General features: G+C 56.6%; 1 protein-coding gene across 1 annotated transcript in view; it reads right to left on the bottom strand.

Annotated features, from left to right (window-relative positions):
* Positions 1-504: 504 nt before the first annotated feature.
* The window catches only part of LOC119094854 (forkhead box protein J1), a 34,665-nt gene continuing 22,160 nt past the window's right edge, over positions 505-13,009 (bottom strand). Inside the window, exon 3 of the mRNA XM_037217775.1 lies at positions 505-1,244. Within this exon, the coding sequence (XP_037073670.1) occupies positions 549-1,244 (696 nt within the window). The 3' untranslated portion in view covers positions 505-548. The remainder of the gene's footprint in view (positions 1,245-13,009) is intronic.

The raw sequence follows: 13,009 nt of genomic DNA, 5'->3' as shown, positions 1-13,009 counted from the left end.
TGACTTGCGCCAGGCCGACCTGGCGCGCTTCGGTCGCGCTCAGGCCGGCCGACGGCGCGGACGGAGCGACGGTGCGCACGCTCACACGCACAACGTGGCGCACGCTCTGGCGCTCGCGCACACACACAGACCGAGGCGCGGACCGACGGCGGTGCGCGCTGGCGCCGCCGCCGGCTGCCGCGCCTCGCTTCGTTGGACACTGCACAGTGGGCTGTCGCAGGCCGCTGCGCCGGCCGAGCGTGGCCGGGCTGGCGCTGTGCGGGGCCGACCCGGGCCAAGAGCGGTGCTGGATTGTCCTGTGCAGTCGGACAGCGGAGCCGGTCCGCGGACGGCGCCGACCGACCGCCGGGCGCCGCTCTGGCGGCCCAGCGACGGCGCGCCGGCGCCGCTGATGACTAGATCAGGGAGACCATTCGGGGAGCGTGACTAGACGCCGACCACCTGGCGGCGTGGGCCTGCCGAGCTGGCCGGAGACCGGCGGGCGGCTGGGAGCGCAGCCCCCGGTCCGGGCTGGTGCGGCGCAGCCCTCCGCCGGCCGCAGCGCCGCTCTATATGCCGCTAACCATTCCCTCCATGTCGATCAGACCCTCCAGGTCGAGGCTGGAGTCGAGCATGGAGAGGGCGCGGCTGATCTCCCAGTGGGGCTGCGCGTAGCTCACGGCGATGGCCGCCTGGCCGGTGGCCGCCGGCTCGAGGCCGGCAAGGTCGACGGCGTGCAGGGGCGCCGGCGGCAGCGCGCCGCCCGCGCCGGCGTACAGCGACAGGTCCAGCGAGCTGGTCAGAGAGTCGGGGCTCTCGCTGGAGGCGTCGCTCAGCTCCGAGTGGCTGAAGATCTCCTCCTCGGCGCCCACCAGACTCTCGGGACTGAGCCCCGTCATGTACAGCTGCGTCGGCGCCAGCAGCTCGGTCGGCTGCGAGTCGGCGCTGAAGCGCAGAGCCTCCAGCTCGACCTCGCGGCCGGCGGCCGGGTCCCAGACGGCGGTGCGCGCCGGCTCCAGCCGACCCACGCACATGCCGGCCGGCGTCGCCGACGCCAGCGGCGGCGGCGGCCGCTGCGACGGACGCATCTTCTTGGTGTAGCCCGGGCGCAGGAACGGTGGCCGCCGCTTCTTGAACACGCCGTTGACGATGTTGCTTGAGTACTCCGGGTCCAGCCGCCAGAAGCCGCCCTTGCCGGGCTCACTCTTGGAGCGGGCCACCTTCATGAAGCACTTGTTGAGCGACAGATTGTGACGGATTGAGTTCTGCGGAAGAGAGCCGGAGCAGATCAGTCAGTGGTGAGCCCGCAAAACGTTCTACGGCACAAAACAGGGCAGACGGTCATCAATGGATCTGTGAGATGCTCTAGGGCGCAGCGACGGGGAAAGTCAGTCATTGAGGGCACCCCCTTGTCCTGTTCAAAAGCAACGCACGGCATGGACTGCGAATGGGCGACATCTGTCAGCTCTGTGTTTGAGGAATGCTACAAGCGTCAGTTTAATGCATAAGAACGAACGCTTCTTCACTATTGAATGGATGTATATGGCATAAATGTATCTATCTAGAGATCTATGGCATAAACGCATCAATCGGCCGATGCCCCTCGCCGACAGTCCGTGGTTCCTCGCCGACGGCAGCTCGATCAACTGCGCCGGACTCGGCGCGGGGACGGGGGCGCGCAATAGAGCCCTCGTACTTCGGAGCGGGAAATGGGGACCGCGCGCAAGCGCAAAGGCATGGCATCCCTCGACTGGCTGGTGGTAATGACGCTGCGAGAAAGTGGAGCATGAAAACCGACCTGAAAAGGAATGGCGCTGGAGGTATGAATTATTCCGTGAGCGGTGGTGATTCACAACGCGAAGAGGAAGCATCACCACCCTCCTGCACGTGACGTTGGAGGGGTGACCACTATTATAAACGCTCCCCACTGTGCCTCCCCCCCCCCCCCACCGACACACACGCCCACCACCGCCGGATGCCATCCGGGTGACGACAGGGGTGAGTGGACAGGGGGGAGGGAGTTGTACAAAACGAATGGTTTGAAGCGCTAAGACCTCTACTGTATTCAGCCCATAAAATGCGTAAGCTCGCTCGCCTCGTCTACGGGCCTGCTTCCGCCACCGGCCAGCGGCGTCGCCGGTCGCCGCCCGGCGGGCGTCGAGCCGGTCTGCGGGAGGGGAGGGGAGGGGATGGGAGGGGGTCGGCGGCGTGGCTCGGACCGGCTCTCCGTCCAGCCCGGTCGATAGCAGGCCGACTGGGCATGCCAAGGTTGGCAGGGGCGGCTCCAGCGCGACACACCTGGCCGGACTGTGACGGCACACCTGGCCGGGCTGCGGCGGCGCACCTGGCGCACGCGAGCCGCCACTACCGACCGGCCGGGCGGCGCCGGCCGCACCGCCCCGGACCTCGGACCCGACCCGTGCCTCTCCCCCCAGAGCACGAGCCCTCGACTCGCCCCTGACGATCGCGTGCCGCCGCCATTTCTCCACGAGCCCATTTGGAGAGAAGAACGTCGACACCGTCGTTGATTTATTGAAAGCCACTTTGCCACCGAATCGGCTGAATTCTCGCCGGCCGTGCCAGGCTGGCTGACCGTTGTCGTCTGCAGCCGGCAGCGCCCCAGCTCCGGCGCTGGGGAGTCAGCTTCGGCGCTGGGAGCGGGAGCCAGCTCCATTCCTGGGACCGGGAGTCAGGTCCGGCGCCGGAGGTAGGAGTCAGCTTTGGTGCTGGGACAAGTCAGCCCCAGCGCTGGGGAGTCAGCTCCAACGCTGGGGGGTCAGCTCTGGTGCTGGGGCTGGGCGTCAGCTCCAGCTCCGCTTAGGGACTGACGCCCTAAGCTCCGCTAAGGCAGTCAGCCCCAGCGCTGGGGGAGTCAGCTCCAGCGCCGAGGGAGTCAGCTCTGGTGCTGGGGGAGTCAGCTCCGGTGCTAGGGTTGGGAGCCAGCTCCGGTGCTAGGGTTGGGAGTCAGCTCCGGTGCTGGGATTGGGAGCTAGCTCCGGTGCTAAGACTGGAAGCCAGCTCCGGCACTAAGGCTGGGAGCCAGCTCCGGTGCTAGGGTTGGGAGCCAGCTCCGGTGCTAGGGTTGAGAGCCAGCTCCGGTACTGGGCGTCATCGCCGCAGGCGTCACAACAGCCTGGCGAGCTCCTTGTGCCGCCGTGTAATCATACATCCGTGAGGCGAGATTACAGCAGCGACCTGGACTCCCTTGAAGACCGCTCAGCAAATACGGAGTTCGCCTTCCGACCCAGTCGTGTGCGACGTCACAAAAATGCTCATCCTAATAAGGTGATTTGGGCGGCGCACTCAGACAGCAGTTTTTGCTCCTCACAAAGTCATCTAGCTGTTATTTTTGTCCTTAGTAGAGGTGTTAGTGGCTAGGTGTTACGCGATACGGGATTTGGCGCTATTGTGGTCTTTTGTGTTCTTATTGCGGTCTTTTGGTTAGCTGCTGGCATGTTTTTTTGCGTTCTTGAAGCGTTTTTCTTTTTTGTTGCCACGCGGTCTGCAGGTGGATAGTCTGCAACATCATTGGAGCCTTGGTTGTTTCCGGCTATTGCTCTTGATGTTTTGCGCCCTTTTCATTGCCGGTTAAAAGCACCAAGGCAGTGGATGCAGAGGTATCATCTTTTTCGAAAATACTCGGTGGCCTGGCCTGTAGCATCTGACGTATCTCATGCCCCAAAACTTGTTCCTCGTCGAATTTCGTGCAATTTGCTAAGCACCATTAACAAGGTTTTTTATTACAAAAATGATCGTAAGATGTTTTGTGTTATGTGCTGTGTGATGTTCTGTATCACCACTACTGTGATATAAAGTGGTCATAACATGACATAACATAACATGACATAACATAACATGACATAGCATAACAAGTGGTCATACCTTTTGGAACTCTAGCACAATGTCTGAATGTCAAATGCACACAAACAATGTCTGAGCAATGTCGTACCTGTCGCCCCTTACGAGCCGCGCAGACCGCAACGTCGTGCACTCTGAATCATCACAGCACACCGATTACCGCTATATAAAGAAGGGATGAGTCAATGTAGCAACAACTAATAGCTAGTCTGAATTGATTGCTATTTCATTTTATAATCATGCACATAATATTATACATATGTATCTATATATATATATACTATATATATATTCTATATCTATTATATATCCTCTCTCTCATCTCTCTCTTCTCCTCTCTCTCTCTCTCTCTCCTCTCTCTCTCTCTCTCTCCTCTTATTAGTTATATCTATCGGTTATATATATAATACTATATATATATAACTATATATATATATATATATATATATATATATAATATTATATATATATAACAATATGATATAATAATAAAATACATATAATGATATAATGCATATCATAATATAATATAATAATATAATATGATAATATGGCCTGGAGCCGGAATAAAGCCGCCTCGTGTGCTGGCCCGCGCGTCTGGAGCCGCACACATGTTATTGGATACAGCATTTAATTCGGCGCCGGCTTCGAGTAAACCAGGCCGGGCCCAAGAGGTCAGTAATAGTAGATCCTCATTGCCGGGAGGTTGGAGAGATGAATATCTGCAATTATGATGCTTTCAGGAAATACCTCCAGGGAATGCTCAGCGAGAAATCGGTTAAAATCAGTCAAGGAAGTACATACAACATTGTTTGCATGTTGTAGTGGTATTATGGTGAGTCAGAACCAAACCATTTGCCATCGTCCCGAACAAGAGTTGTTAGCTTGACAAGCTGTTTCAAATAGGCAAGATTTCCTTGCCAAACTCGAGACATCCGTGAAGTCACTTGGCCTGAAGCACCAAGAAACAAGCGGGCGTTTGTGCAAAATCACCGACAATTTCCAGAGACGACTCCTCTCTAAAGTATGGCCGAAATTGGAGTAAATTTTATACGGCTTGCGAAAAAGCATAATCATCCGCGGTTTCAAATGTTGGTGCAGTCTCCTTCGAGAAGATGTGACGGAGTCACAGTATCTATGGACACAGGTTTCGGGTCAACGCGGCAAATTACCGGGTTCAACGACGGAAAGGCGAGCCCGGAGCGCGAGATAATAATCTCGCGATCGAGATCGAGATCACGATCTCGCAATTGAAGATCGATTCATGATTCATGATTGTCACGATCATGATTCAAAGATGCTCCTTGGATCAGTTACGCACAATGATCTCCATGGCAGGAGAAATTTCTGTGTGTTCATGCGAGATTTGTTTGGTTTTTATTTGCCCATGCAAATGCCTCACAGACGGGCTGAGCATGAAGCGACCTTACAATATGTATGTATTCGTGGCATGATTCATAACGACTAATGGCCTTGTCGGCAAAATCATCGGTATCATCAACGATAGCTAAACCCATTCAATAGTTGCAGCACACACTCCCCTGGAAAAGTCGCTATCCATGCCGAGAGGTTACCCAAACTACAAAACAATTTCATTGTTTTACCTTCTGTTGTCTGACCTGGTATAAAACAGGTGTTACTTCCTAAACATGTGTCACCATGCTGAGGATTTTGGCCCTATCATATTATTGCAATTCCTTGCGACCTTCCAGGGGAAAGGTCCATGCATCGAAGTGGGCGGAGGGGCAATGCTAAACGCCTGGTCGGATATGGAAATCTGCAATGCCCAGAGCAGGATCAAGTCCTGGCATCGCGTGATATGCTTCGTAGCTGCACCACCGACCACATTGCTGGGTAGTGAACAAATAAATCATGGACGCAGTTTGGGCGTTGTACGGGGCACAGCACGGATAGACTGAACTTGTGCCTTTTCATCATGGCTTAGCTGTAATGCATACGAGCTCACACTGTCTTTCTACAAATAATCCTGTTCTTTGCTGTATCATCTACGTAGTTTAACATAACCGCGCCATTTTCATTCGTAGGCGCACATCTAATCTATGTGATATCTGATGAAATCCGCACAACGGAGCAGTGTTTAAACGCGGTGTTTTTGTCATATTTGAGGGGGTGCCTTGTTACCCTTCAGTGGCTTTGTCGTGGAGCAACCCAGTTCTGTTGGCCTTGAGAAAAGAATTATGGTGGACAGTTGCATCAATTTGACGTGGAAGGATTCCCTGGAATGAATTCTCAAAAAGCAAAAAAATGTGGACACGCGCAGAAAGCGATAAAGGATGAATTTTATTCCGCGGCCAGATTATTTAACCATCCAGTTCCAGCTCTGCATACGTTCCAGCTCTGCAAGTGCATACGTTCGTAATACATTCCAGGCTTCAGGACGGTGTCGTCTGTTTCAGTTCCGTTCCAACTCCCAATGGTGCTGAGCCAGGGCTCAGCCCAGTCCGAGGGTGTCTCATCAGTTCACTGCATCCGAGGGTTCCCCATCAGTTCACTGCAATATAGCCTTTTAAGAGGGGGGGGGGGGGGCTTCTGCTTCCCGCTTTTAGGACGCGCAAACTTCCTCATCGCCCTTCGTTAGCAGCACAAGTAAGCGCAGCTTGACAGGCTTTCCATGAAGAACCATTTGGTATAATAGTACGTGGATGTAGCCCAGCCGCTGCGATTATTCTGAGGGAGGCAGGGAGTAGGCAAAAACCGCTAATAACGGGTTTCATCCTTCGATCTGGTAAGTTGCTTTTTGACTAAACATAAAGCGAAGAGCTAAGAGCCAAAGAGCTAAAAGTATGGGGCTAAGCGCCGGGTATGTGGTTATGGGCCCGGCATATGGCTAAGTGCTCCGTGTGCGACTGAGACTGCAATAAATGGCAGACTACGTCAAAAAGACCTAGGCTAAACTGGAATTGTTAAGATAATTCGGTGAACCACGGTCTCCATAACAACGAGCGCTGGTCTTCTAAGCAAGCTTGTTGCGAAGATCCTGACAAAGAGCGTTGCCTAGAGCTCAATGATTCTGGTGGCAGTCTTCTCTAGAAAACTCTCGACAAATATCGCTTAAAAGGTCAGTGTAGATTATTTACTGGCCCAGATGAAACGCGATGTTTACCATCTCAATGCAACCGGGAAGTGCCCATATGCTATAAGATTTAACATGATATTGGGTGTTGCGCTTAATTATGAGCAAGAGTAGAACCCAACGGTGGTTTGTAATCAGACCATTTATAAAAAACTCGGTGATTTTGATTTCTCCGCGCGAAGCTGCGCTGGCATGATAGTTCACAGGGGCCCTGGGCTGAGGCTGCAGGATTTTAGTTGGATTCGGTGCAGAGGCAGGACCGGGAAAAGAAACACCTGATCTGCTCCCATGTTCCTCTTTTTTCCGAGAAAGTTTTGCATCTAGCGTGTTTCATCTTTAAGTTTGTAGGAGGTGGGGAGGTTAGGTTACCCTACTACACCAAGAGGGCAGGTTACCGCACACCAGAGCAGCCAAACATACGGTGCAGCATTCCGAAATTGATGCTGGAATGGCTGTTTCATGACTAAGAATTATGATTTTTATTATCTTCAAGCCACGAGAAATCGCAAGTCACCACTGACATATCGTCTCCTTGTATGCGTGAACATCCAAAAGTACGTGCATATAAGTACGTAAAAGTACGTCCAAAAGTACGTGCACACCAGATACATCGTTTGACAGCGCCCGTTTCTCGCGTGCTTATCAGCAACGAGTCGAGGTCCTCACCTGACTAATAATGCATGGCTTGGGCAACAGCCCTATCAACCAGTCGCGTGCTCCCGTCTGTGAGCTGCTGCCGGCGCCGCTCGTGAAGGCTGGTGACGTGGCACTCCCGCCCCGCACTCGCACGTCACCTGGAGAGACGGCGATGCAGGAGAGCCCCGGACAGCCGCTGGTCCCAGGGACCCGCCGTACCCGGCGGAGAAACGCAGCGGAGAACCGCAGCGGAGAACCGCAGCGGAGAACCACAGGAGAAACGCAGGAGAACAGCAACGGAGAATCGCAGGAGAACCGCGGGAGACCAACACGAGAACCACAGTGGAGCATTGCAGGAGAACCGCAAGAGAACCGCAGGAGAATCGCAGGAAAACCGCACGAGAACCGCAGGAAAACCGCAGAGGAATACCGCAGGAGAACCGTAACGGGGAACCACGGGAGAAACGCAAGGGAATCGCAGCGGAGAATTGCAGAAGAACCGCAGGAGAACCGTGGGAGAACGGCAGCGAAGAACCGCAGGAGATCAAAAGGAGAGCCGCAAGAGAACCGCAGCAGCGGGCTAGCTCACCCGACAGCAAATTGCGCGCAATGCATGTACATACATAAAGATGTTGTGTTTGTATCTGATGCATGGTCCCTGTCATTTTATCTAAATCTCCGTGACTTGTATCTTACTCGGCTTCGTCGAACAAAAGGAGGAAGTTTCCAAGCGTCACGAAAATGCGCCAGTCAAACATAGCCTTTGCCCGGACGGCAGACCAGTCATCGTTATCATCCGATGTCATGCCATGTCCGCAGCGTGCGGAAAAGCCCGAGCTGCGCAGGAGCACTTCGGCAGCGTCATGATCCCCACGCCCCACTGCTGGGGCCTGAGCACACCACCTACTCACCAACGTGTCACCATCGGCTGGTACGGCTGGACCCTGTGCAGCCTCTCCTTCTGAACAGATCGGGGAGCTGTCGGTGCTGATAGATACGACCAACGCTTTGCAGTCGCACCCACGCATTTTACAAACCTGTCTCGAACAGGCCAATCAATTTCCCTCGGAGTTTAAGTCGAAAGGTCGGCCCTCGCGTGATCGGCGCCCCGTCGATTCCGGCGAATTCCTCGACGCCAATTTGCGGACGGCTCGTCCGTGACCTGCTCGCTTCGATGTTCCCAGCTGGCCTTTCGAATACCGGCCTCCTTCGGGAGCTGTTCCACCTGTCGTCAGTTGGAAGACCGGAACGCTGATGTCGTCCCATGCCGAGCATGGCTAATGGGCAGCCGACTCGGCACGGTTCGCCGAGCCGCCCGGCTCGAGAACTACGCGGTGGTGACAGAAGCCAGGCGTGACAGCTGCCCCACGTGACCGCTGACGGTTCGCTGACTGCCGCCGACCGCGCGGGCGCCGGTCAGGCGCCGCCGACCTCGGCACCGGAGGCGCCGCTACGCCGGCCGGAACGGGCGGGGGAAGGGGGCGGGGTGACCGGGTATGTGCCGGCGGCGCACAACTGGGTCACGGAGCAGCCATAACGGCGCCAAGTCGGGTGGACGCCGGACGACCAATTACACGGGCCAACGACGTCTGATCGACCGTTGGCGGCTGGCCGGCCGGGCGGCGGTGCGGCCCACCCCGCAGGCGCCGGACGTGGTCACAGACAGCGGTGGAGGGTATGCGTCAACTTTAGGCACGGACGGCGGTTGGAGGTATGGCGCCGGCCGTGGAAACGGACGGCGGTAAAGGGTATGGCGCCAACTTTGGACACGGACGGCGGTGGAGGGTTATGGCGCCGGCCGTGGACACAGACGGCGGTGGAGGGTATGGCGCCGGCGTGGAAACGGACGGCGGTAAAGGGTATGGCGCCAACTTTGGACACGGACGGCGTGGAGGGTATGGCGCCGGCCGTGGACACAGACGGCGGTGGAGGGTATGGCGCCGGCCGTGGACACAGACGCCGGTGGAGGGTATGGCGCCGACTTTGGACGCGCAGCCGGCGGAGGAAGGTACGGCGCCAACTTTGGACACACAGACGGCGGTGGAGGGAATGACGCCAACTTTCGGCACTCCGGCCAGCAGACAGAGGGGCCCTCTGGCGGGCAGACGCAGGCGCTCTCGCGGCAGTGCGGCGACTACTGGCATTGATTCGCCAGTCAATTAGGCACCGTAATGCTTCATGCCATTGTCCGGCACAATGGGAGCTGAGCGCAGGCATTCGAGGAGATTGCCCGCCGGATAATGGTCGATCAAAACCAATCGCTGATAATCCGGTCAATCGTTGTTAAATGCCGCCGCATCAAAAGCCGCGCGTCGCATCGTTGTGCAACGCATCACGCGGCCGCAGTCCGCCGCGCCGGTGGAGGTTGACCTCGGCGCCACGAGCTGACTCCTGGACACTGTACACTGCACCTCCCGGCGCCACGAGCTGACCCCTGAACACTCTACACTGCACCTCTCGGCGCCACGAGCTGACCCCTGGACACTCTACACTGCACCTCTCGGCACCACGAGCTGACCCCTGGACACTATACACTGCACCTCTCGGCACCACGAGCTGACCCCCTGGACACTATACACTGCACCTCTCGGCACCACGAGCTGGCCCCTGGACACTATACACTGCACCTCTCGGCACCACGAGCTGGCCCCTGGACACTATACACTGCACCCCAGGCCGCGCATCCCACACCAGCTTCACAGCCGCCTCGGGGAACACGAGCTGGCCCATGGACACTCCACACTGCGCCCTAGGCCCGCGTACCTGACACCAGCTCCATCAGCTGCCTCGGGGACACAAGCTGACCCCTGGACACTATACACTGCACCCAAGACCGCGCATCCGACACCAGCCTCACAGCCGCCTCGGCACCGCGAGCTGACCCCTGGACACTGTATACTGCGCCCCAGGCCGCGCATTCCGGCATCAACTCCATCAGCCGCCTCGGCGCCACAGGCTGGCCCCTGGACACCATGCACTGCACCCCATGCCGCGCGCCTGATATCAGCTCCATCAGTCGCGGCGCTCGTGACGCCCACGCGGCGCGCGCCACACAACTCACCTGAACGCGCCACCCACGCGCGCCCAACGCCCGCCACCTGTGGCGACACGTCGAGCGGCGCCGAGCGCGCAAGGCGTGAACAACCATCAGAGGCTGGTAGCTAGACGAAGCCCACCATGACAAAAAGGCGCCCCATATTGGCATCATCGCATCACTGGGTTACATAACTTCATGAGCTTCTCTCCGTGCCGAACTAGGCGGGCAGGATAGTGGCACGCGGGCCAATGACGGCAAACTCGGTGCCAGCGGGTCGATGCGTGGCAGACCCCTGACGAGGCTGGAGAGCTGCCAGCGCTCAGCTCACAGCCCAGGCAGCAGACTGAACCTATCGCAGAATGACATTGGTTCAAGTGCTCGAGATTTGCTGGGAGTGGGGTGGCTGGTGCGTTTTGTCTACATAGCGAGTGCTTCCTGATCCTTGAAGATGGCGTTCATTCAGTACTTCTGGTATAATGAGGGTCGACTCTTGTCAAAATAAGATCTTCCAGTTGACAATGTCACTAGTATAAGCCTTTTAGGCATCCTCATGCGAACACCTGGCTGTCCTTGGTACGTCGATGGAATAAAGTCGTACTTTGAATCGTGAGAACAAAAGGTATACGCAGGTAAAAATATAACAATATCGTTATCCTAACGCTCAACTCCAGCTAAGTGGTGATAGGTAGGATGGATAGGTAGGATGCCATCTTTTAGATAGCCATAAGATGGCATTCGTCTTGTCCGCTTGCCTTCTCACAGTTATCGCACCGTAATTTGCATATGGCAGGCCCTGTTTTTGACGCTATAAATCCCGACGCTGCGCCCGTCTTAACGCGAGCCCGGCTCCTCCAGCCGTGGGTCGCGGATAGTACCGCACATGTCCGCGGCCTCACACTGGCCAACGCTCGTTTACCTAATACCGGGAGGCGGTGTTTGCTGGAAACACATCAGAGGGCATTCCCACAGAGCGCAACATTCCGCTTTGGCTACCGTCTCATCTGTCGCAGAAATTGTGCCTCAGATGCTGTTCTAGATTCCACATCATTGTCAGAAGTGGGATATGACTTGCGGTTTTGACATCGGAAGCACGGCGTTAGCGAAGACGTAAGAATGCCACAGACAGAGAGGCCAAAAACACTTTTGAAATTCCTTCTTTGCACGCATGATCACAGCGTGAATACAGCTTATCTCAAACTTTCACGCGGGCTTGGATCCTGAGCTACCTGCCCACTCCCCCCATGCCAGTCCCTATCACCTCGGCAGCCATCGCTGTCCACTTTCCGCCACTCTCTACAGAACGTCGGACGAATGCCGCGTTCGACGCATGCCGCTGCATGAAAAGTGATTGATCAAAAGCGCCGTTGAGAACAACGTTAATGGCGCATCCGGGCATTGGCTGCGCTCGTGGCTGTGGTCCATTGAAACAGAACAGTGCGCGTATTTTGGTGCGTAGCATATTTACGGACGTGGGCCCCCGGTCGATGGACGGTTAATTAGTTTTCGCCGCCGGCCGGAGGCGCGCAGCGCACCTCCGCACGTTCTTGGCCGGCGCTCTGCACTGGCCACCGGAGGCAGGGCAGTGCTGCACTGGCCCATCGGCGACAGGGCAGTGCTGCACTGGCCACCGGCGGCAGTGCCTGCACTGGCCACCGGCGACAGGGCAGTGATGTACTGGCCACCGGCGACAGGGCGGTTGCTGTACTAGCCACCGGCGACAGGGCAGTGCTGCACTGGCCACCGGCGGCAGGGCAGCGCTGCACTGGCCACCGGCGGCAGGGCAGTGATGTACTGGCCACCGGCGACAGGGCAGTGATGTACTGGCCACCGGCGGCAGGGCAATACTACACTGGCCACCGGCGGCAGGGCAGCGCTGCACTGGCCACCGGCGACAGGGCAGTGCTGCACTGGCCACCGGCGGCAGTGATGTACTGGCCACCGGCGGCAGGGCAGTGATGTACTGGCCACCGGCGACAGGGCAATACTACACTGGCCACCGGCGACAGGGCAGTGCTGCACTGGCACCGGCGGCAGGGCAGTGCTGCACTGGGCCACCGGGCGGCAGGGCAGTGATGTACTGGCCATCGGCGGCAAGGCAGTGCTATGTAGTATATATGAATGTATCCGCACTATGTATGTAATATGCGTCAATATTATACTTTCAGAACGACCCAAGAGCGTTGTGCCGTGAAGATGAGCGAAATAAGAGTAAACTGCATGGAAGTAAAAACACTGCTGCGTGAAAACTGAATAGGTACCCGGCTTAGCTAACTCAATTAAAAACGAACGTGCCTCCAGCAGCGCCAAAGAAAGTGGCGTGTTGACGTACCCACATTCAAGTGCATGTAAAGTGCGCACGGACGGCCGGAGTTTTAGAACGGTCAGACACATTTCCTTTGACGGAT

Source organism: Pollicipes pollicipes, unplaced genomic scaffold (assembly GCF_011947565.3).
Source record: "Pollicipes pollicipes isolate AB1234 unplaced genomic scaffold, Ppol_2.1 Scaffold_4219;HRSCAF=4965_pilon_pilon_pilon, whole genome shotgun sequence".
Lineage (NCBI taxonomy): Eukaryota > Metazoa > Arthropoda > Thecostraca > Pollicipedomorpha > Pollicipedidae > Pollicipes > Pollicipes pollicipes.
Note: the sequence above shows the minus strand (reverse complement) of the source record. Positions and strands in the feature narration are given on the sequence as shown.